Source organism: Rosa chinensis, chromosome 5 (genome assembly GCF_002994745.2).
Source record: "Rosa chinensis cultivar Old Blush chromosome 5, RchiOBHm-V2, whole genome shotgun sequence".
Classification (NCBI taxonomy): Eukaryota; Viridiplantae; Streptophyta; class Magnoliopsida; order Rosales; family Rosaceae; genus Rosa; species Rosa chinensis.
In genome coordinates, this window is record NC_037092.1 from 46,876,614 (window position 1) to 46,901,242 (window position 24,629).

The window sequence follows — 24,629 nt, forward strand, 5'->3', positions numbered from 1 at the left end:
TTTGAAGGGTTGATTCTGGCACTTTTATATGACAACACTTCTAATGATGCTAATCGTTGACCCCCTTGGGCTTTTAGTGATGACAATTTAGTTTATGGTGTTTTACCATAATTCTCTCTAGCAATAATGCTTCCCAATTTAGTTTATGTTATGTTTCACCGGATAAGTAGGCATTGCATTATGGTTATTTCTTGATACATGTCCTGCCCATGCTAAGCTCGGCTCAAAGAACACTAGTTTAAACCATGTTAGGAGGAACACAAACAACATTGCTCTTTGACTTTAGGTATTTTCCCATTCTTCTGGATATATTGTGACAATATGCGGATATTGTCTCCTAAACCTATGGCAGAAATCATCTCAGGTGCTGAATTTGAATTTGAAATAACTTATCTTCATTTTATATTTGTAATTAGAGTTGTAGCCTCCAATGTGGTATGTTATCGAAACTAGAATGTAGACGATAAAAAAGTCAACTAATGATATTGAAATGGAAGTTGCAATCACGATTCAGAATCTATAATGACCTGTTTGGTAGTTTCCGAATTTGAAAACTAGTCTCTTGGAAATATTAGGTGTCTGAAATGGAAGTTGCGATCACTATCTGGAAATTAAAATGACATGTTCAGCAGTTTTTGAATTTGTACAATTGTGTTTATTAGCATTCACGGACTTTATTTGGCCATTGCATTGCAATATTCCACACAATACAATAAAAACATCTTATTACTTAGGTCAATGTCATCAACTTGAACTTAAAAAACATATTAATGACCAATGAACGCTTCATTTAACAATTTATAATAAGACGAAACTCCCAACATTGAAGTTTCAAATGCAATCTTCTGAAATACCTATCTGTTTCTCCAATACCTAATTCCAAACCCATCCACACACATTCTTCCAATCTAGTAGACTGGCATTAAAAGCCATTTTTTGTTCTTGATTTTAGCATTGCAGGAATTTGGATGTTGAAACACGTTGTAAAGAGATGGCATGGTGACTAGACGTAAAGCTCTTGTCATCATTGGAGTAGAAATGAAAGGTGGTAGTTTTCCAAGAAATTTGATGACGATGTTAAACAGGTCAGGGTGTCTGAATTGAGCATCAAGTTGTGATTGAAGCCTCGTCCCGTTTGTCATATATTCAGCATATATAGACGCTCTAGTTTGGATATGTCAAGTACTTGCACTAACTTTCTAGAAGTTGGAATAAGCAAAATAATGAAAACAGCCAATTTCATCTTTAGCAATTTTTATCTGTAACATGTACTAAAATTGAAGTTTTTTACCACCAAATGCATTACAGATTATCTGCATGTGTGCAAGTTCAACAATGGTCAAACTATTTGGTAGAATTTATGCATAATCTATATTCAGAAAGTAATTTATACACTAGTTCTATACAATGAAAGTAATTTAAACTTGATTTCTCCAAGGAACTCTCACACAATTTCTATTTCCATGTAAGGAATAGATTGACAACAAGATTAAGAAATTCTATATATGGACATACTAGGATTTAGCTTGTAATCAAGGTGGTCTTGAACAACAATTAAACAGGAAGATGTCCCATGCACTTTCCCTTTGGCTCCCTTACTAAGATGTATCCAGCAAGCCATCGTCAGTAACCACCAAAAATTAAAACTCCGGAATTTCTGACATCTCCAAAAAATTTCCATTCAACATGGCAGCAAGATTCTGATAAAAAAATAAAAAAATAAATAAAATAAATAAAATATGGCAGCTAGACATGTCAAAAGACAAGAACATTAGTAACAGCAAGAAAAGTAACAAACTATCAACAAAAAGCTAGTGCTCGAACATCATAAGCTAGTAGCATACTAAATACCTAGAACTCGAAAATAACAATAATCGAGACCATATTTGATGCCAACAGGGCTGGTATCATCGATTTTGGTTCCAACTGCACAGAGCTCAATCCTCTTCAAGCCTGCATATGTATACAGATACATCAAATAATAAAATGACAAGAAGGAAGAGGATCCGGAGGAATTGAAAAGAGTATTAGCATATTACTAAATCACACATACAAATATTCACATTTTTGGTTCAATGCATTCATTATCAGTCAAGACAAAAGGCTGCAATTTTGGGATTTTAATTTCTAGAATAAGAAATGGTCTCTCAGAAATTACCATTGAATTAATGCATTATAGCCAATTGTCACTCTCGAGACAATTGAGTTCCTTCACTTCATGGAATTACAGAATTTTTCCTCTCGAGTTAATGAACTAATTGGTTAAGCTTGCATTTTAAATCGAGGAACGGTTTTAATACCCTGTCCACCTATCAATTGACATAAACCAGAGAATATTCTACCCAGCAATAATGAAAAACTTGTCTGTGAAAATATAATTTCAAGTTTCCATAAGATCACTTCCGAAAACCTGTTATGCCCACTCTAGATCTGAAGTATCCTATAGCAAAGTCTAAATGAAAATTTTCATTTTATTTTATTTTATTTATTTATTTTTTATGGTTTCTCTAAAATTATTAATAAGCTCAGTTCCTCATCTTTAGAATGTGGAACAACCCTATTCTTTTCTCTTCCAAGAATCATAATATTCGAATAAGTTCAGAAGCTTAATCGAACCATTGCCGGAAATGAGCCTAATCTCTATAGTTACCTCTATTTCTTTCCAATAACACAGAAACTGATAGGCAACAAACTTTATTCACTTGTATGTATGAGTATTCATCATCATTAAAGTACAACTTCACTGCTTACTTGTAGGTAGTTTCTGCAAGACCCACATAATACACATTGAACTGGCTAAAAAGAATAACAACAGAGAGGACTATTGTACCTGGATATAACTAATGCAGAAAATGATGCTAGCGATGGGCAGACAACTCTCCTCTGAAGACAAGGACAAATTACCTCCCACACTCTTCAGTCCTTTCAAGGTGCTCAGCAGCACATCGCAGGCATACAACATTTGAAGCAGTCAGTTCAAGTTTCACCCCATAACAGAACTTGGCTACCAGCTCGAAAGTTTTAGCTCACCAGGAATATGAGGGAGGTTTATTTTGCATGCTTCATCTCCATCTTCAGATGCTTCTGAAATCAACTTTCCATGACTCGACTTCTTGAGAGCAAAAGAAACTGCATCGAAGACAATTAATGTGTGAACTTGGCAACCAAATAAAATTTTACCTACCATTATAACATCGTGTATATAAAATTAGAGATCATTTTCTTAGTTAACTGTGTTTGAAGTTGAAAAGTTATTCCAATCTATATAACCAGTAACTACAAGTGACAAAAATATACCTGTCAAAATGATGTAAATGTAAACATGAAAGGAACAGAACTTACATTATGAAGATGGAAAGACATTTCTCCAACTTCAACAACAACATCACTAGGAAGCCCAGTGGTGAAAAACCTACATTATAATTGCAGTCGACAAATAAGGGAGAATGAAGGCAACTACACTCAAGCACCAGCAATTAATGCATCTATGAACTCTTAACAGCACAAATAAATTTCCTTCTTAAGAAATCAGTCAAATAGAAGCAAGCTCATTCTCCAAAATAGGATAAGCTTCTGAAAACGCCTACATCAGCCAATGATAGTCTTTAAGTGAGAAGTCGTGTGTGTGTGTGTACGCCCTCATTCTATAAATCTGATAATCAAAATACTGACACAGAGAAATGAAAAGGCAGCTAATTAAAGTGTTAGACTTGGGTTTCATTAGTATTTAGTAATTTTTATATAATAATAAAAAATAAAATAAAAATATACATGTACATATATGTGAAGAATTGGGCAAGTCTCCAGACGGGGTATTCCTCCCCATCCTTGAAACCGAGTCAAAGGAAAATATACCTCCTTGTTGCACACACTGCACCCATCTTCAAAAGTCGGGGAACAAATCACCCAATTAGGGACGGTACCCAGAAAGATGATATTAAGTTACAGCCCTACTAATAAAATTTTTAGCACTTGCATGTGCAAACGGTAGCCAAAATCCTCCAGAATCCTCACATTATTTGATAACATTCAATATCTGATACCTAGTTCAACATGTGGACTCGTAAATATACTGATTCATCAGTAATGACTACAGACAACTGCAATTGTTCATTTAAGCAGTTCTCCCTCAAACACACATCATGTTTTCGCACAAACTAATCCGGAATTGATCAGCAAATATCATGATAACCCAACCAAAAAAATAACACAGTTTACCTTGATACATTGATGTATCCAAAAGCAATTGCGTCCCACATTATTAGTCGAAATAAGGGGATCATCAATGTGTGGGGTCGATGCTACATGGAGTAAACGAACAAGATATAAGTAGTGGAAGTCAAGAAATCCATATGTCATGCACAGATAAGAAAGCAAAGGAAGCCATCATTACCTGCAACCTTTTTCCCTCTTTATATAAACACCACTTCCCTGTACGGAAATACGCATTTGCCAAGGATCAAAAACATTCCTAGGGAAGAAAAAGATCAAATGTTAAACAATAGCCATTTAGTGCCTGTATTATAAAAAACAAAGTAGGCTTATCATCAGTGTAAAGCTAAATCGAAGAAGCACTATGAATGATAGAAAAATAAATAAATAAATTAATAAACCAGAAGAAATCGTTATCAACAATTGGCTTACCCAAAAAAATAAAGAAAATTCATCAGAAGGTCTCCAAAGTCCTGCAAGATCATTAGTATAGTGGTTAAGCAAAAGAAATCTAGTAATAATCATTGGCACAAATGTGGAACAGAAAAGGACAGAAAGTACTGAAGTTGAAATGGAACTTCAAACTAAACCCAGCCACATGAAATTCACCAGAACAAGACAGGAGAAAAATGATCAGGACATGGAACTTTCCAGCATTGCACAAAATATCTGGAATCTTTACTCAGTGCTTCGCAAGAGCATGGAAATTTCTTTTGGGTGGATAGGGTCCATAAAACTGATAAAAGCAGTCTGGTCCCGGTGTCCACAGCCCATCAAAACTCTATCACTACAAGAATTGTGAATTTCTATATTTTGGTCTATTTACTTACATTGGTGTGGCAAAAGCCGGTTCAAAACAGCGTAAAGTTCTGAAATATCCCTTTTGTTTAGTGAAAAAAATCCCCACTATTGAATCAAACAAGCATTCACCTAGGCAACTACAGTTATGTCATGGCAGCAAAGCCCATGGGCCAATGCAAGATGGGAAACAAGTTAAAATATGCAGCAGAGAGAAATTGGTTGACACCACGGATATAAATTCCATTCTCTATAATTTTTAATTAAGGTTTTAAATATGCAATACATATTCTTGTTTCTTTAGTTAAATACATGTTTTAACACATAGCTTCACACCCTTCACAACAAAAACAGAGTTAGAAACCGCAGTACAATCGTATTATGATGATCCATGGAAAAACTATAAATGTACAAAATATCCTACTATGTCTATGAAAGAGAAGATAATAAATGCTAGTATGATGTATTGTCATCCAACAGAAACCATGCATACTTACAAGACAAATATATAATGTGGCAAATGAAATTACTTGGTTGATAGGTCGGTCAAGAAGACACTCATGCTGGGGAAAACGCACAGTTAGTGGTACCTACAATAAGAGTGAAACAGCAAGTTAAAGAAACATAGAGTACCTGTTCAATTTTTGCATTTTTCTTACCAGAAAATATGTCTGAATATAATATCAAAGTTTGACTAAAAGAATAAGCAACAAACTTTCAAATGCAAAACTATATCATACAATGCTCCACTAAGAGAGAACAACAGGTTAGTAGAGCCATTATTACTGTAGGCTCCAAGTTACTTAAATTGCTCCAGAAAATATAACACGTTCATGCTTCCTAAAAATGAGTAGGGAATCAAGTGACACTTCATGCATAGCCAAGGGCTGGTTCTAATTTATCTTCAACTTTCTAAACCAAAGAAAAACTCTCCAATTCACACACAGCACTTGGCTCCCCAACTTCATTTTTATTTTTCACCTACCAATTACATTTGCTTTTCAACTAGAATATGTGAACTTAAACATCCTTTCCAACTAGAATATGCCCTATCCCCAACTGAATAAGTACGTATCACAAAGACAACGCTTAGGTTGTGGCCCAAACTCGTGATATAATATTTAGTTATTTACAGCCAAGTCAAACAGGCTATCAGTTCCATAAAGAATGGAATTTCAGCAATCTTAGTTCCCTTTGTTCCTGGTCTTTGAAATCAACTCAAGATGGACAGAACTTTGCGAACCTATCCTGAGTCACAATTGTAAAGCAATACAAGAGACTAAAATAGAAATCAAGCTGCAGTATCATTTCCCTCTTTGCAACTACAAAAGTTGTTAATAGACTAGCTTGCAAAAAATTGTCAAAAATTGGTGATTAATGAAGCATCACGGTATCTAAAATCTGAGATAAACCCTCAATTCTTTGGTACCTTTTTGTGGCAACACTACATATCTAATTGTATGAGTTGATATATCAAGTCCACTACTGACCAGCAAAAGAATAAGTATTAAAGCATAATGTGGACACACACACACACACATATTTTGGAAGGAAGAAAAGTATACTTTGATCAGGCATGATGTTCAGTCAATGTTTAAAAATCTATATCACCTTTAACACCATTTTTGTCCCTACTGAAAAATGGTTAAATTTAAAAACTAAGCATTCATATAATTTAATTACATTAAGCCCGACGAGAGGTGTTCCAGCATTACTCACCAAACAGTAGGAACTCAAGCCACCAGAATAAGACTGATCCAGACTACAATCTGCCAAGAACTGTTTCAGTGCCAAAGCAAGGGGTGTAGCGGCTGGAAACTGCTCAGTTAAATCTTTAACCTGCAAATGACTATCTACAGTAAAAAAAAAAAACATTAACAATGTAGTCTTTAAAGTATAAATGTCAATGAAAATGTCTCAAGAAAAATAGACTAAAAGATTAGAACATATAGAATAGGTATCCATAAAATTATATGAGATGCTAGAATGAGAATATTTACAGAGAGAATCACTTCAGCAAAATGCAACCAAAGAACAAAGAAGAAATCATTAAAAAGGAAAAGCTCAGAGATCCCCTGCATATATAACTAAAAGAAGAAAGAGTACCTACAAAGAACAAGGATGCAACCTTACTTGCTCAACTTAGCTTGCACAATCGGTGAGTCACACATCGTCCTGCGATCATGGGGTTTGGCTTTATCCACATAAAGCAAATCCTCCAAATGCAGAAACAGCTTGGCTTCTGGTACTAGAAGACCAGAAGCTATACGCAGGTACAGACAAGCTTTCACAACTCCTGCAAATCCACTTCAAAGGTAAAACATCTGGCTCTTTTGCATTTAAAAATTGAGAAACTTCAAGATTGTTTGTGTCTGAGTAAACAAAATAGTATAAATTGGAGACAACCCTCATGGAATGCAGAACTAGAAAAAGGAATGTATAGTTGTGAGGCAGCATAAAAACAAGCAATCTCATGAATGCTTTACCTACCAGTCATCTTCAACAGTCAACACAACCTTACAAATATTATCATGACAATATTTGTAACCCCAATTACTGTTATCATTTAATAACAAACTCAACTAACATGTTGAAAGAGAAAATGGGCAAATTCGATGAACAAAGTTCTGCAGTTCCATCATACGGCAATCCATTACATCGTACATTCCATAAAAATCAGAGGCTCAGAGCTGTTCAAAAGGCAGTAAATAGAAAAACCTCAGGAATTATCATCTCTTTATGGATGAATCATAAAGGCATTGTGCACAGTAGTAGGTATGACACTAAATGCAAAAGAAAAGAGTGGGGTTAACTCTCACCCTTCATGCAAGACAAAAGCAGTTTCCATTGTGAGGTAACAGGACCGCAATGCATCCATGTAACCCCTCAGAAAAAGTATTCTCAAATTTATAAGAAAAGATGCAGTGGTTTAGTGGTTGCTTTGCCCCATTCTTTTCCTACTTCCTCTGAAATTAAAAAACTTGATAGATAGATAGATAGGTCCCAAACAAACCCAGGCCGCCTTTCGGACATATCACACATAATTTGACTGGGAAACGCCACAGGTGTTTTATATCTCAGTGCTTGCAAGAGTAGGGTAAAAAAGGGTTGACTTTACAGACCCTGACCAAAATAAAACCCCAAGAGTCTCAATTTTTCCTCACCCTAAACATTTCACAAATACCTAACATGCACCACATCATGACCCTCGGCCACAGTAGAACAAAATTCCATCATAGTAAACTGAATTCAACATTCCACTTAGTTCCTGAGGAATTTGGCAACTGAAAATTTCACACCAACAATTGTTTCCACAAAGCCAGTAACCTTGGCAGTGGATAGCAGTAAATATCTCACATTTTCGCACCAAACAAACAAATAGAATAAGCAATCCAGAGTCAAATCCCGAGTACTTCAGGATCAAAATCCGATCCTGAACAAGTCGGGGGTTTCAGAGAGAATCACAAAAGCCAGTCAGCATTTACAAAACCACTGCTCTCAAGCTCATCTATTCTGGTTGATGAACCACAAAACCTATTCAGCAATTACAAAGACCTATCCTGCTTGATGAATCACAGAACTAATTGGAAACCCCAACACCTAGTAATTGAGAGAGTAAAGTAAAGCAGCTTACCCAAACCCATTACGACGCCGCCGCCAATCGAATGACTTCTTCGAAACCCCAATGTATCTAATTTCTGAATCAAATTGGGGGGACAAGGATAACGATGAGCGAGATGACCATGAGAAGGAGAAGGATATCGATCAGGTGTGGGGAGAGAGAGAGGAGAACGATGAGAGAGAGAGAGGGGGGGATCGATCGATCTGAGACCTGTATTGCTATCACGTGCCTCCCATGTGTATCGCAACTGTACCCATCCAAATTTCTACATAACCAGCCCCGCGGTCAACTAACCGCGCGTGTCTGTCAGGCGCGAAATTACGGCTTGGTGCAGGTGGACTCGGTCCACAGAAGACCCTTCGCTTAAAAAATAAAAACTATCCGTTGTTTTTTCCCTTCCTGAAAAACGAAAACGAAGGAAAAGAGAGGAGGAGAAAGTCTTGCGTAGGGACTCGTGGTACGGGTTGGCCAATCAGGTTCTTAGGAGGGGGTACTTTAGGTATTTCACTTTTAAAATTAGGGGGCAGTTTCGGAAATCAACTTTCCCAATCCTAATCTGCTAGGGAAATCCGAATCCTCCTCTATATATACATATAGACCCCCCTCAACACTTCCCAGTTCCCAGTTGATCCCTCAACTCTCTCTCGATCGATCGATCGATCTACATCCATTCATTCAGAAACCCTCCATTCGCTCTCGATCGATCTACATCGATTCATTCAGAAACCCTCGACTCTCTCTCTCTCGATCTACATCAATTCATTCAGAAACCCTCAACTCTGTCTCTCTCTCGATCTACATCAATGGCTTATTCTTCTTCTTCAATTTCTTGTTCCCTGGAAGACCTTGATGTGGGGGTTGTGAAAACATTCCACCCCACTGATTCTGATTTAGTGGGAACCTATCTCTACAACAGAATCAAGTCCCCAACCCCAATTGGAGGAAAACAAACCTTCCCTGAGATTGAAATATATGGCACCACAGGTTTACCACCATGGGATATTTGGAGAATTTATGAGCCTTCCAAATTTCCACATCAAGATTATATCTATTTCTTCTCCCGGGTCAAGAAGTTGGGTTCCCGTTGTTTTCGCAGAATTGGCTGCGATGGGGGCACGTGGAGCGAGACTGAAGCTGCTAAACCTGTCTATATCAGTGGTGGAATTGAGGAGCCTTATGGGAAACTAAGGAAATTTAGATACGAAAACAACAAAGACAGAGGCTTTGAACACCACGCTGCTTGGTTGATGGATGAGTTCACCATCAACCAAGCACCCGATTTGGCTTTGTGCCGACTCAAAATCAATGATAAAGGTGGAGGAGGGAGAAAAAAGAGGAAGAAGACTTCTGATGAGACTAATGAGAATCACAGAAAGACAATGTCTTTCAAAAACCGAAAACTTGAACCGAAAAGAGTTCAAGTTCAAAACAACATGTGTGAGCAACAAAAGAAAAGTGCCTCATTTAGTAGTACTAGCACCACACAGCAACTGCCCCCACAATGTGATGATCATGGTTACTGTATGGATGAGAACCTACTTTTCTCTCCAACCGGCTTGGTTGATGATTATGATGACATTTTGAATAGTGATCAGTTTCTGGCTTCTCTTGATCAATGGTATGAGGACCAACAACAACAACAGTTTTCGGATTCTTCACTACTAGTGCCGCAACAAGTAGAACCTAACAACAGTTGTGAGGAACAACAACAGCAACAAGGTGAGCAGCAGCTCTGTGGTGGTTTTGATATGACGGTTCATGACCTTGATATTGATCTCGATGATATTGATCTTGATACTCTACTTACAGTCGGACGAATTTAATGGATTTGATCAAGATCAGCCTAAAGCACTATATTCTGACGTTTTGTAGTGACAATCTTGCCTATTTCTACATATAGAGTTTCTTACAATGGTCAGCATCAGTATTTGGATAATTGACCACAGGCATTCCTCGACTCCAACTTCTTCCTCCCGTCGAGGCAACTTCTTTTGGTGGCCAAGTTCAATGTATTGGCTGGACTACTGCTTGTATATTTTAGTTTTAGCTAGGGAGATCTTTGTATATTTCTTTTTTATTCTGACTACACTGTAATCAATTACTAGTTACTATACTACACTGTAATGTAATTTCTCTTCAAGGAAGTCAAATACTTTGCATTTGTTTTTCACTCTTTAGTTGGCTGTTACACTTGATCTTTGTAATGTAGTCTGTACATGTACTGCACCATTTTCAGTAACACGAAAAATTATGAATCATGTTCAAAGTGAATCTCAACTGAAAGGAAATATCTACTTCTGGCCAATTCAAGATCGCATCTTGCAAAACCTTTTAAAGCCTTTGTTTTCATGTACCATTGTAACCATGTAATGCAAATGTAAATTCACGACATTCCCATTTCTTACTGTGACAACAGAAAATGTACTCGTTCATAATACTGTAAATCTATGTGTTCCAGTGATTCACTAAAAAGACTTGGCAAATGATTCTTACAAAGTTACAAACAATTTTGTTAGTCATTTGAAAATCTGCAATCTTATGCCAACCAACCCATAGATGGGTACATAAAAAGGTACAAATGAGAGGTGAGATATACATCAGACTATTTCGGAAGCTTCCTATTGCTTTTTATGCAGTCTGGAGTTAGGGGAGTTACAACGCAAGGGTGAGAAAGGTTGTCTTGCTGATTCTTGGTCACTGAAATCGATCTTCCCCTGAATCGGACTGCTGCTCATCACCTTAGAGCTAGATTTTCACTTGTTTGACTGCAAAAGGGGAGAATGCATAAAATTAGACCCTACTACAATTTCATGGACATGAAACGCCAAGGAAAGTATAAGAGCATAGTAAAACATGCAATCAAAGCTATTCTTCTCCCTTTCTCTCACCTTCGTTGATACATCAGTATGCTTTCCATCAGAACCAGAATTGTTTCTTTCCTTGCGGTACTGCTTTAGTAATCTTTTGTTAGCTTCATCTAACACCTTGTTTTCTTCGACAAGCAATTTGACCTGCATTCATCATAATATATATGGGATATCATTAGTTCATTACACTATATCAGGTTTGACATGGAAGTGGAAGAATCAATATTAGAAAACATTCTGCTCTTCTCACCTCCTCTTCAGCAGAAAGAAGATTGGTCCTTAGATGTTCTTCATCCTTCTCAAGTGTTTCATTATTCTTCTGAAGTGTTTTCAACTCAGCAACTAGCGATAAAACTTTTTGAGATGACGCCATCAAGCTGCCATGTAAACGAAAAGAAATTTTAAGCATTCTTTGACTTCAGAAAATAGAAATTGACACCCATATATCAGCAGCAGATGAAAGTAGACTGGGCAATTCAAAATTTCGGCAGTAAAACAATAATCTGCCACAAAAACGACTCAAAAAGGAACAATGCACAGTGGTAAACAAACTCACCCATTCCACATATTTAGCAACCTTTGACATGACTCATTTCAGCTATTGGCCTCCCAAAATGCACATGCCGCCCCAGTCCCATCTTTGGTCAATGTTGCTAAAACAGACTCCACTAGTTTCTCTTCAACAGGTGAGCCTTCAGCAGATTAATCAACCTTCAACATAGAAATATTCATCAGCCTTCGTAAAATCACAGTAAAAGAGCCTTCGTAAAATCACAGTAAAAGAGACTCTGACTCATAATACCTATTTTTCTATATCATCATCAACAGGAAATACAAAATCTGCCAAAGAAGTGATTCTTACTGATATTTAAGCCTGTTTTGCAATTACAAAATCCAATCTTATTTAATTGATAAAGTGATAATAAGTTCTACATGAACTTTGTAACACAATACCTAAATAGGTTAACCAGATTCGCAGGTATATTATGTCACGTAAATTGTAGCTAATAATCAACTGCCCATATGCAGACATTACCAACTGTCAGTAATACGTTCAGTGGGATAACAATTGATATTCTTCATATACATTCCGCATGATCTCTCATTAATCATTATACAACCAATGAGTGGCATGCGATGGACTCAGTGACTTACATTCTAAACCAATCTGCAATTAGATTCATTTTTTTCCAAAAAACAACAACAAAGCAGGCATTAAGACAATCAAATTAACTTCAGACTTCATGTTTTAAAAAATCAGAAAATAAAATTCATGAGAAACGAGGTCAAGTTTTCCATAAATGCTAAAATTTTGTTAAGAGTGAGATAGAATTATAGAATGATACATCTTTCTAGAATCCTGGTCCCAAATATACACAGTTGCAGCACTGAATCTGAAATGGAAGGGACTAAAGCTTAAAGTTAGGTTAAACTGCCAATCTTATACACACAGTTATATTAGAATCCTGGTCCCAAATATATACAGTAGCAGCACTGAATCTGAAATGGAAGGGACTAAAGCCTAAAGTTAGGTTAAAGTGCTAATCTTATACACACAGTTTATATTAAGCTTCCCAAATTCCACAACTAGCAGCACTCTACTGAGATGGAAGGGAGTAAAGCTCAAGTTTGAGTGATAACGCAAGTTGTCAAACTCTGAATCCTATACACAGTGTTCAGCAGATACCCTTAACTGGCTTCACATTTACTCTCTTGAAAAATTGACAACAGGTTAAGTTTTTGTAAAGGATTGAGATAAAGAGGGTACCATTAGGCATATCTCTTCAAAACCAATTGCCAATAAGGCAATAACTGATTACTACCCCTTTGAGCAAAAATATGCACATTGAACTTTTGCAATAGCAACAAAGGAACATGAGAACTTCTGATTCATGGCTAGACACGTCCTACATTGAAGAAAACTAATATTTTGGTACGACTTGATGGCTTCAGTTGATTGGGCTCATACTTTGCCTCAAACACTATTATTCCCATCAAGATCAAACCAAGTTTACATACAATGTATTGTAATAAGTATTCTAAATGCTTGAAAGAAATTGGCCAAGAAAACAAGAATAGAGCACCGGGTGTGTTTTCAGTGGAGTTATAACGTTAACCTTACATTCTGAATATCAGACAAGTTCAGCAAAAGCAGCAGTCAAACAATTTCTCCTGTCATCCAATGGAACATGAGTTGCCGCACATAAAAGATTATGAAGCACAACTATCCAAACTATTTAGATTGTTATAATTCAACAAATGAATTTCGTAACAGCATGCCACAGGAATCATTTCAACAAGCACATAGGAAAAACAACAGAACTTGAGTTCTCGAATAACCTTGCACAATTCACAGCTAATTACCAAAGAATCAAATCAAACAAGTCCAATTTCGTTCAATCCATGAAAAACTAATAACTAGACAAATAAAAGATAGTCAGAAAGAATTACCGAAAGCCTCTCGTATTCATTCTTGTAAAACTTCAATTCTTCCCTCAATTCTCCCAGTTCATCCTCCAACTCAGCCTCCTTGGCCCTCTGGTCTGCCTCGTTTCCGAAATCCATCAAAGCCTCTCGGTCATGATCATAGAGCGAGCACTCCTTCTCCAACTTGTTACACTGACTCACCAGATGCGCGCACTCTGCCGCTAGTCTCTGATTCTCCTCCACAAACTTCCTCAAAGCCTGGGCGTTCATACAAGCCTCGGCCTGAAACCAAAAACACATAAGCAACCCAACCAAATCGGTCCAGAGCTTGATCCTTCTCCTTCAATTTGGCGAGTAGAACCGTGTACTGGTCTCGCAGCCGTCGCTTCGCGACTTCCGAGCACCGGAGCTTCTTCAATTCGAGAGTCTGTGCGGACACGGGGAGGCCGAGGGTGTGGTCAATCGACTCTCTGATGTAATCGTCGACTTCTTGAGGAAGAGGATCCATTCTTGCCGGTTCTTGATATCGGAAACCCTAGACCGGCGGAAAAGTTTGAAAATTAGAAGAAAGAATGAGAGAAATTGAAAGCCAAGGGGGTTGGTGATTGGGGAGAGTCTGAGAGTGAATTGAAACACTAGAAGGATTGGGGATTTGGGGATTTGGGGTTTGGGGTGTGGAATCGAAAGGTCGGGTAAGTTTGGGAGTGGGAAACACACACTGTTTTGCTCTCAGGGCTTTTAAGGGAAAAAGGGGAAATTGATTTTGGTGCGGGCTGCGTATTTCGAATTTGAAACTCTAGCCGTTATACAGGTGAGGAGGAGGGAAAAAACAACCGTGGTTGTTTTGCCTAAAAATCTAAAATACTATTGCGAAATAATATCGAAAATAACTTATAATTGTGCTTTTAATTTTGGCTGACTTGGGTTGTAACTGTCGTAATTGTCAACTCCACACAGCTTGGTCTCGGTCTCTCTCGACCTGTGATCTCTTTGCTGGCGATAATGAACCGACCGTGATCTCCAGCGTTCGGCAACGTTCGGGTTTCAAGTAGGTAGAGTCTAAACCACCTTGACAGCTCGAATCTAACTATGGACTCTGGTTGCCTAACCAAGCTTCCACATCAGCAAAATTACGAAGAATAGAAAATTAAGTTTTGGTGTTTCCGACAGATTTTCTGCATATTTCGGCTACTCTAATGATCGATGATGAAAAATGAGATATGAGCTCTATAATTTGTATAATTTAATTTCAATTTTGGTTAAAGTTTTGGGCTTTTGGTCACTATACGGGCTCACTGTGCACATTAATCATTTCAAACCTTAATTAATTCATATGTTTAGAACTTTGGATACAAAATAATTAATAGACCCTCGGTTGATACAATTCACAGAAGTTTTAATATTGGATAAGTCATGGAACTGAGAGAAGAGTAGTTTATTATCGACACCATCACAACGCCGAATTTGTATTGAGAAATTTGTGGAGATGAAATTCAAAATTAGATGACAGTTTGGTAGTAGGGATTGTCCATCATCTTCAACTAAGGTATCAATGTGAAACTTGATATAATTACATTGTTATTACCTTTGTAACTTAATGGGATGCTTTTTTAGCCTTAACTGATCTGAAATAACCATGTAAAGAATTACTCTCCGGTATGTCAAGGATGGCTATATATGTGTCATAAGATGTAACGTTCACCTTGTGGGTATTTCGATTTATTTCCGGAAAAAAAAAATGCATTCAATTAAACAAAAAAGATGAACCATACATTGTTCAAGTAGAAATGGAACAGAGTCAAGTGTTTTAAGTCTTTCGCATACTCCAAAGTACTCGACTTGGAAAGAGAATTGCAGGTTGAAAAGTCCAGTCTGGACTAGGAAAAAAATTGCATTGAATAACACGCTATTAGTCATGTAGAAAGCAAGGTCTGAACTCTAATAGTGACCCTTGTAAATAGAATGTGTGTGAGGGGCATTTTGATCGGAGTTGTACGGTAGTGAAAATTCATGGGTAATGACCCAAGACTTTGCCCCTTCGTCTGAGTAAGCAGCAACCAGGCCTAGCAAACCTCAAAGGATAATAAATCCTAAGAAGAATGCGGTTGATTTCTTCCCAGCAGCTCCTCTCCATGTTCACAGCAGTGAATTAGTGTGCAATTTTAGTAAAGGCTTGGCAAGATGTGCGTGGCGTGGGAGCTAGAAAAGCATGAGTTTCGGAAGAAGAGATTTCGGCCATGGTATGATTTTCTGGGTTTTTGGGTTAAGGTTGATTGGGAGGAATTGATGGCTAGGGATTCAAAGATAGGGCTTGATCTCTTGCTTGGGTTGTTGTGGCTTCTGTCCTTCTCGTGGGAGAGTTGCTTGGGCTGTTTAGTAGTTCGCTTGTGCCTCCCCCCTCCTCCTCCTTTCACAGCAGCTATCACCATCGATTTATAGAGTAGTGGTGGCTTAGGTCTGCTGCTGTTCCCAGGAATCCTGCTGTTGTGTTTCCAGGATTCCGGTGTCCTCAAGATTTCATTGCTAATTCCAAGAATCCTGCTGCTGTGATCCCAGGATTCCTGCTGCTGTGATTCCAAGGTTTTGCTGCTGGGATAAGAGAGGTCATTGTTTTGTCTCGGTTCAAAGGTATAGTTTTGGTAATTGTGTAAAAGAATGTAGTACGGTGTTTGAGATGTATGGTTATTAAGTAAAATGGTTTGGTGTTGGGTAAAAGAAGTGTTGCTGTGATTAGGGATTTTTGGGTTCTTTCTTCTTCACTCACCCATAATCAGAATTGGGCTGTTGGGCTTGAATTTCAGTCCCCAAGCCCGAAATTACCAACAAGCCTAAAACTAATAATGGGCCTCATGCATTTCCGTTACCTTCCACACCACACCCGCTCTTGCAAGCCCCAAATGCGTGAATGTGGCTGGGGTCCACATGCGTGGCATGATGATTGTTGTTATAATTTATTTATTGGGCTTGAGAAATGAATTGGGTCTGATAGCTGGATTTTTGGGCATCAACAATGTGCAACGAGAAAACTTGCAACTGGCATTATAAATAACCTAGCTTAAAACAATGGTTATCTAAAATTTCTGAAAATCTAAAATACTATTACAATAAGACGTCATTATCAAAAAAAAAAAAAAAAAAACTTAAGATGTAAACTTGTGCTTTTTGTACAGCTCTTGGACCCATCTCTTTGCTTGTGATAATGAACTGACAGATTCTCTAACGTTCTGCTACCTCCGAGCGTTGAGCCAGTAGCTTTTGAACCACATTGATAGCTCGAATCTAACTATGGACCCTAGTTGTCCAACCAAGCTTCCACAGTAGCAATATGAAGAAGACAAAGATTTAGGTGTTTCCGATAGATTTTCTACATTTTTGGGTGATTCTGATCACCGGTGATGAAAAATGAGATAGAGCTCTACAATTTGTATACTTGAATTTCAATTTTTGTTAAAGTTTTGAGAATTGAAGTTTTCGGGTTTTGGTCACCAACTCACCATATGGGCTCACTGTGCACATCATTTGTTTCAGACCTTTATTCATGTGTTTGGACACAAAATTACAAATTCACCCTTGATTCGTAACATTCATATAAGTTATGGAATTGGATAAGTCATGGAACTGAGAAGAGTAGTTCATTATCGACACCGCCACAACACCAAATTTGTATTATTAAGAACTTTGTGGAGCTGAAATTCAAAATTAGATGACAATTTGATAGTAGGAATTGTCCTGATCATCTTCAACAAAGGTATAGATCTGCAACTTGATATAATTACATTCATACCTTTGTAACTTAATTACTGGGATGTCTTTTCAGTCTTAACTGATCTGAGATTATTACATTCTAAAGAATTACTCCCCGCCTCCCCGGTACGCCAAGGATGACTATATATGTCATAAGATGTAACATTCACCCTGTGGATCTGTATTTCGATTTATTTCGGGCAAAAAAAAAAAAACAATGCATTAATTCAATTAAACAAAAAAGATGAACATACATTGTTCGAGTAGAAATGGGATAGTGTCAAGTGTTCGAGTAGAAATGGGATAGTGTCAAGTGTTCAAGTCTTCTTCCGCTTACTTTACACTTGGAAAGAGAATTGCAGGTTGAAAAGTCCAGTCTGGTGTACTTGAGAATAACAGGCAATAAATCATGTAGAAAAGAAGCAAGCGTCTTAACTCTAATAGCGACTCTTGTAAATGGAATGTGCAAGGAAAAATCTTGCAACTGGCAATATAAAGAAGGCCCTGATCTGTAACCTAGCTTGCACACGCACAAAAAGAAAAAGAAAAAAAAGCCATGAGACCTTCAACTTGTGATTCTAAAGTATACTTTCTTGCTTGCCTTACCTTGCATGTTCAGCTGATTTCGTTACTACCAAACCTTGTTTTTGCTTCGGCTGATTCAACTGAGGCCGAGGGTGTGGTCAATCAACTCTCTGATGTAATCGTCGACTTATTGTGGAAGCGGATCCATTCTTGCCGATTCTTGATATCGGAAACCCTAGACCGGTGGAAAAGGTTGAAATTGAAAGAAGGAATGAGAAAAATTGAAACCCTAAGGCTTTGATCCAAGGGGGTTGGTGATTGGGGCGAGTCTGAGAGTGAATTGAAAGGTCGGGTATGTTTGGGAGTGGGAAAACTTTTCGCTCTTTTCACAGACGATTTGTTTTGCTCAGGGATTTTAAGGAAATGGGGAAAATTAATTTTGCTGTGGGCTGTGTATTTCAAATTTGAAACTATAGCCATTATACAGGTACCATGGAAGGAGAAATAAATAGTGCTTGTTTACCTAATTTTGTCCATTTACCCATTTCTAGGGGGTTTTCCCCACTTACCTCATTAAGTTTTTTTAATTCCTCCTTACCCAAAACCACTCTAAGGAAGTCTTCCCTAATACCTCGTTAATTTTTTTTTTTTTTTAACTATTTTACCCTCACTCATTTGTTACTTAGAGAGAGAGAGAGAGGGGAGAGAGAGAAACCACAGGAGACACATTTTAAGGCACGAGCCTCCAACTTAGAGCGTTGGTTCTTGGGTACATGAACAAAGGCCACACACCCAAAAACTCTAGCAGGTAGGTTATGAAAAGAAGGAAGGGAGACATGTGTGGAGAGTACCTCAAATGGGATTTGGCCCTGAAGGACACTAGAAGGCATACGATTGATAAGATGAGAAGCAGTGAGAACAGCTTCTCCCCACAAGTACTTGGGCATATGTGCACTAAAGAAGATGGAGCGGGCATCATCCAGGAGATGACGGTTTTTACGCTCAGACACACCATTTTGCTCAGGTGTTTGTGGGCAAGTTGTTTGGTGGACAATGCCTTGTGCCTGGAGATAATCCTGAAACTCATGACCCCCCCCCCCCCCCCCCCCCCCCAATTCTGAACGAAAGACCTTAATTTGACCATTGTATTGAGTTTGAATCATGGCTTGAAAGGCTTGGAAAGCTTAGAAGACAGCAGATTTAGACTTAAGTGTCACGCCCCTGATTTTTAAACATAAATAAAAATCAATATATAATCTCAAAATTATACATGCGTGATCGTTCAGCCATTAATACAAAATACCTAGAAACTTTTTTCCTTCAGACTACATACATATTGATGCCCTGAACCCACTATGTCAATATTGACCCCGCCCACAGAGTCATATATTACATAAGCTTACGAATTAAATTGTCAACAACAAAATAAAACGTAAAGGCTCCTCAGAGCTCACTACAAGCGGAAGTCTTAATAACGGTAAAGTCACAAAAATGGCTTCCTACTGTAAAGCTACTAGCACGCTACCTTAGATTCAGTCACGATTTCCTTGACCTACAAGATTAACCCCTACACCGTTTGAATGGTGCACCGGGTTGTTACACAACAAACCCGGTAAGCTTTTGCAAGTCCGTATGAGTAACTCAAAACAAACACCACACAACTCACGCCAAAACGAGGAAAACCTTTCAACTCGAGAATAAGGAGAACATACCATACTTCCCAAAACAATACACTTTTCCCAAGAGAAAACAACGAAAGTCACATCGTGACAAAATCATATAAATCGTTAACCTAACAATTAAAATATGATAAATAGATCAAACCTGGATAAAACAACAATTCAGTCCAACCTGGACAAAACAACAAATCGGTCCAACCTGGACAAAATAACAAATCGGTCCAACCTAGAAAAAATATCAAATAGGTCCAACCTGGACAAAACATCAACACACATCAATCATATCTATCGTTAACAAAAAGAATATGATTCTTTGGTCCAACCTGGACAAAATACGTACCCAGGAGTCGTAAGTAACCTACTTAGATCCATGAGGTATCATGGCAAACAGACTAGAGCTCTAACTGAATTGTAACTTGTTACCCGGCCAAGGTTCAACCTTACGATATAATATTGCCATGAGAATGCAACCTGCAACCCCGGATCCTTAGGCCAACCTGACCCTCAGATCAAAACATTAAACGAGTCGCACTGGACCCCAAATGTTAAATCAAATCAAAATGAGAAATCACAACCTGTGACTCTCAAATCCTCAAACACTTTTCAAAACAATAGAAATATCATTTCCCACCATAATTGTTTTCCAAAAAGTCATAACACAAAACAATAAAAAACATCAATTCATGCATATTGTTTTCATCAATCTACCAACCCACCAAAACATATATATTTCACGTAAATATATATATATATATATATATATATGTAGTAATCCGCTCAGGAATGCCTACTAATATCAACTATAGTTTGCAGTTAAATCAATAATTCTCAAAACGATAAAGGTAATTCCGTTCGTAAATGAACCTTGTGAGATTACACACCTCGAAACTCCCGCTGCATCTTCTATACATAACCGAACTAACACTAACACCAACAACTTGTCTAAGAATACTTCGTCAAGTACCTAAGGAAAGTACAGCATTGATTCAGTCACCGAAACACAAGGAATAACGTTCGAAACCCTAAATCGAACCAAAATTCCCAAAGTGACGTCAATTGAGGCGAAAGCATATACAAGACCACCCAACATCTCCAGAATACTTATATGATCGATATGTCAAAATCACAAGTCGATCGGACGCTCAAATCCTCACGGATCGAATCATCAAATGGTTCGAAACCGTAAAAATCACAATCTATTCACTCGATCTCCAAAAATTATTTATTATATATCAAAACGCTCGTATCGACGAGTAGATGATATACAAAAATAGAAACTATCCCTTACATGGACAGAACGCCGCTGCAGGCGGTGGTGCCGCCGCCGGGTCAAACTCGACCACTGGAAAATCAAGACAACAAACATGATCATCATGAAGAGTAGAACAACTTTCAAACATGGAGCTAAGCCTAGATCGATCTAGATCATCCTAGATCAAGCTTGCAAGATTGACCAATCGCTGGCGTCTGATCAAGCTCCAGATTCACTGTGCACCGCTGATATTCAACCCTTGATCTTCCACTCCACATGCAAAATCGTCCTTTAAGGCGGGTATGAGGATGATCAAGATAAGGAGGCGAACCCAGAACCTTGAAGAAATCAACCAGAAAGTCGCCGAAAATCGGAAAACCAGTCGGATACCGATCGTACAACTGAGGTAGCCTTTGATCTCTTTCTGGGGTGCTCCACCGGTGAAACCAACACCAAGGGTCGATGGCGGAAGCTGAGGCGCGTCGATCCAGGCTAGGTCCGCCGCTGCTAATGGCCGGAAAACGAAGATGGAGCCGAGTTGGGTCGACGGGACTTCGTCGGGTCTGAGGAGAGAGAACGGAGAGTTTGGTTTCCGAAAAAGGAAATTTCCCAAAATGAAAATAGTAAGTTTCCGAAAACGGAAACCCATATTTATAGAATTTTCCCAAACTTCAAACGCTCATAAATTTCTCATACGAACTCTGATTCTCGCGTTCCACATATCCACGAACTCGTATCAATGTACTCTACAACTTTCATGAAGGAAGTTTTGGGAGAATATCAACGTATAAAAATTCAACATTTGCGCCCCCCCTAAAGTCATACTTTCCGAATAAAAATTCGTCCAAAACACTTCCGCTCCATCCATGAGCCACTGCGCTCTAAGGATGATTAATGCCCAAAAAGGAAGGAATTAGAAAAATGCTATTTGGAAAATCATACAGGTTATAATCTGTTCAAATTATGATCTCCATATTGACTGCTGTAGTTTCAGTTCAATTTTTAAGCTGAAGTGTCTTAGACTAATATACCTCTTCGTTTCTCTATCTCTCTTTTTCCAAGTGTTTGTTTCTTTCAGTTTCAGATGTGTTGTTGTAGTACTTGACTGTTAAATCTATTATTGTTATTGTTAGCAAATGCAAATGTGAGATGGACAATAAATGCCAGAATATGTGTGGACCATGTTGTATAATTGATCTATATATCTTGTTGCTTATATGTGGAATGATAAATTGACAGGAGATGTTCTATTAATGATGTTTGGAAGGTGTTTATACAAGTATACACACCTTACAAGAGAATCTTTTTTTCTGAATTCATATTTATCTTACTTGTTTGTGATTCAGAGTATGCCTTTTATTTTGTTGATTTGTCAAATCCAATGGCTGATCATCATCTCTCTGCATGTCTATGAACACACTATACACTAAAGAATATTGTGTCAAAACCAAATGAAATCTCACATAACAAAGTAAGAGAATTACGTACACGTCTATAACACCTTTTAATCCATGGTCTATGTCAACAAGATTAAGAGAGTCCAAATAATACACCATATCACTATAAGGATTAATTACAACCATAACCCAGTGAAACCTACATGAAACAAATGAATTCTACAGCTCTTTATTGTCACACACAAAACTAAATGAAATTAAACATGGACATAGCGAGTAGCTAAAAGAAGGGTGATTAGCTGAAGAATCATCAACATGTGCTTTGCCCTTGGGTTTCTTGACTTTCTTCAATGGCACAGAGGACTCATCAAGGGACGGAGAGGAGGGACGCTTGTTTTCCATGGAAAATTGTTGATAATAAGACTCGCTGAGTGTAACTGGAGGTAGAAATGACTCTCTGGGAGGAAAGCTGTCTAATAAACCGAGAGATCTTTTCTGGGTCCCTAAGCTATCTTAAATTACTCTACTACCCTGACATTTCTATTTCATATTTGGGCAATTTCGTCTCTTCTTCCCTCCCCCCACTCTCTACCTGCCATGTCACGACCTTCTACACTAGCTGGCTCCCTCCACCATTCTTGCAAAATGACGGAAGTACCCTTGCACAAGTCATAGTGGAACGTTCTAGAACCCAAAATCATGAAATAGCAACACTAGTCTCTTAGGAGGCGTTCGGTAACGTTTTCAAGTCATCTTTTTCATTTTATAAAATGAAAATGGCTTGAAAATGCGTTCGTTGGTCTGTTTTCAAAAATGCAGAAAATATTTTTTGAAAATATTTTTTTATTTTACTCGTAAAACAGGAAAACGACAAATAGACGTTTTCACATTTTCATTCTCATATTTTCCAAAACAAAGAAAAAAAAGAACGTGTTCTCTTCTTCTATATTCTCACATCGCTATCTTCTTCTCAGGTCTCTCTCTCATCTCTAGTCGTCATCTTCTTTCGTTTTTGAAAATTGTTTTCGGAATAAGCTACCGGACAAATTTTCGGATCTCAAAAATCCAATCTTGTTTTCTCATTTTTATTTTCAAAATCATTTTTAAAAACGTTACCGGAGGATACTTTTTGGTAATTTAACTTTTAAAAGTTCTCTTTTTACTATTTTCTTTCCGGTTTCTTTCGCAGGCAAAGTTACTATAATAGTTTAATATTATAGTTATGATTGTTGGGTTCCTCTTTTTTTCTTTTCTTTCTGTTTTACTTCATATTTTATTTAACCATTTTCTTTTAGTTTAGATATAACTCATACCATACAACATGTTTTATATTTTTTTACTCCAAAATATTATTTCTGCCGGTACGAAAAGAAAAGCAACAAAATTAACTCTACTTTCAGACACCGCTTATTATTGTCAACCTCTTTTTCAAATATTATTCAATAAGAAAAAGATTGGTAGTATAGCTACAGTCATATTTTGTTTAACTATTTTCTTTTCTGTTTAGATACAACTCGTACCATACAACAGGTTTTATATTTTTTTTCCCCAAAATATTATTTCTCCCTGTACAAAAAGAGAAGCAACAAAATTAGCTCCACTTTCTAAGAACTTGTCAACCTCTTTGTTTCTTCTTATTCAATAAGAAAAGGATTTGTGGTGTAGCTTTTGACGTTAGTTTCAACAAAGTTCTTCTCTAGTATTAGTTTTGGTTAGATTCTTTCTTATCATTTTCCCTCTCAATGAAGTATATGTCTGTATACTATAGTTAAATATTTTCAAGTTACATATAAAAATAAAAAATATAAAAATACTTTCAAGTATATGTCTGTATAACTTAAAAATAAAAAATAAAAAAATTCCAGTGGCCACAGCACAACATTTTGAAAAGTCAGATTGCCGTAGCAAAAGACCAATGGCGACGGCTAGACAACGGCAAAATCGCTGTTGTCGTCAAGGGCGCCGCCATTGCTATTTGCCACGGCAAATACACCCAATTTTTTAGATATAATAATCTACTTAAAAAGACCTAAAAACTGAATGATAAAGATGCCAATATATAACCGAAAAGTTGGTCTAAAACATAGTTAGCTTCTTAATTGAAGC

The 24,629-nt window shown here is 37.5% G+C and overlaps 4 protein-coding genes across 9 annotated transcripts; 1 reads left to right on the top strand and 3 right to left on the bottom strand.

Moving 5' to 3' along the window:
• Window positions 1–1,267: 1,267 nt before the first annotated feature.
• On the bottom strand, window positions 1,268–9,018 carry LOC112201436 (terminal nucleotidyltransferase 4B). 5 transcript variants are annotated; one of them, XM_040506655.1, is made up of 11 exons: window positions 8,645–9,018; window positions 7,144–7,306; window positions 6,730–6,859; window positions 5,508–5,600; window positions 4,645–4,685; window positions 4,394–4,471; window positions 4,219–4,301; window positions 3,343–3,412; window positions 2,651–3,129; window positions 1,852–1,953; window positions 1,268–1,657 (listed from the first exon to the last, which is right to left on the bottom strand). In XM_040506655.1, the coding sequence occupies exons 1-7, from the start codon at window positions 8,652–8,654 to the stop codon at window positions 4,283–4,285; spliced, it is 534 nt and encodes a 177-aa protein (XP_040362589.1). In that variant the 5' UTR covers window positions 8,655–9,018; the 3' UTR covers window positions 1,268–1,657; window positions 1,852–1,953; window positions 2,651–3,129; window positions 3,343–3,412; window positions 4,219–4,282. The 5 variants fall into 5 exon arrangements, with proteins under 5 accessions (XP_040362589.1, XP_040362588.1, XP_024198085.1 ...); XM_040506654.1 differs by having other exon boundaries at window positions 1,268–1,700; XM_024342317.2 differs by having other exon boundaries at window positions 1,337–1,700; window positions 2,831–3,129; window positions 5,541–5,600.
• A 417-nt stretch (window positions 9,019–9,435) lies between these two features.
• LOC112203946 lies at window positions 9,436–10,455 on the top strand. The gene has a single exon (XM_024344843.1). It carries the CDS (start codon window positions 9,436–9,438, stop codon window positions 10,453–10,455), a length of 1,020 nt encoding a protein of 339 aa, XP_024200611.1.
• A 687-nt stretch (window positions 10,456–11,142) lies between these two features.
• LOC112167828 lies at window positions 11,143–14,626 on the bottom strand. 2 transcript variants are annotated; one of them, XM_040507285.1, is made up of 5 exons: window positions 13,951–14,626; window positions 12,056–12,210; window positions 11,750–11,876; window positions 11,521–11,643; window positions 11,143–11,386 (listed from the first exon to the last, which is right to left on the bottom strand). In XM_040507285.1, exons 2-5 carry the CDS (start codon window positions 12,064–12,066, stop codon window positions 11,378–11,380), a joined length of 270 nt encoding a protein of 89 aa, XP_040363219.1. In that variant the 5' UTR covers window positions 12,067–12,210; window positions 13,951–14,626; the 3' UTR covers window positions 11,143–11,377. The 2 variants fall into 2 exon arrangements, with proteins under 2 accessions (XP_040363219.1, XP_024160681.1); XM_024304913.2 differs by having other exon boundaries at window positions 11,143–11,397.
• Window positions 13,918–14,434, bottom strand: LOC121048968. Its single transcript, XM_040505885.1, has 2 exons — window positions 14,288–14,434; window positions 13,918–14,208 (listed from the first exon to the last, which is right to left on the bottom strand). Exons 1-2 carry the CDS (start codon window positions 14,432–14,434, stop codon window positions 13,918–13,920), a joined length of 438 nt encoding a protein of 145 aa, XP_040361819.1.
• Window positions 14,627–24,629: the final 10,003 nt, after the last annotated feature.

Bases quoted from the DNA above. Each gene is read 5' to 3' on its own strand.
- LOC112167828 (XM_024304913.2), bottom strand. The intron at 11,644-11,749 runs GTGAGAAGAGCA...TGATGAATGCAG, and splicing joins TTCTTTCTGCTGAAGAGGAG to GTCAAATTGCTTGTCGAAGA.
- LOC112203946 (XM_024344843.1), top strand. From the start codon at position 9,436: ATGGCTTATTCTTCTTCTTCAATTTCTTGTTCCCTGGAAGACCTTGAT.
- LOC121048968 (XM_040505885.1), bottom strand. From the start codon at position 14,434: ATGGATCCTCTTCCTCAAGAAGTCGACGATTACATCAGAGAGTCGATT. The intron at 14,209-14,287 runs GTTCTACTCGCC...TTTTGGTTTCAG, and splicing joins GGCTGCGAGACCAGTACACG to GCCGAGGCTTGTATGAACGC.
- LOC112201436 (XM_040506655.1), bottom strand. The intron at 4,686-5,507 runs GTAAGTATGCAT...ATGATCTTGCAG, and splicing joins CCACATTATATATTTGTCTT to GACTTTGGAGACCTTCTGAT. The intron at 4,472-4,644 runs GTAAGCCAATTG...TTTCTTCCCTAG, and splicing joins AATTTTCTTTATTTTTTTGG to GAATGTTTTTGATCCTTGGC.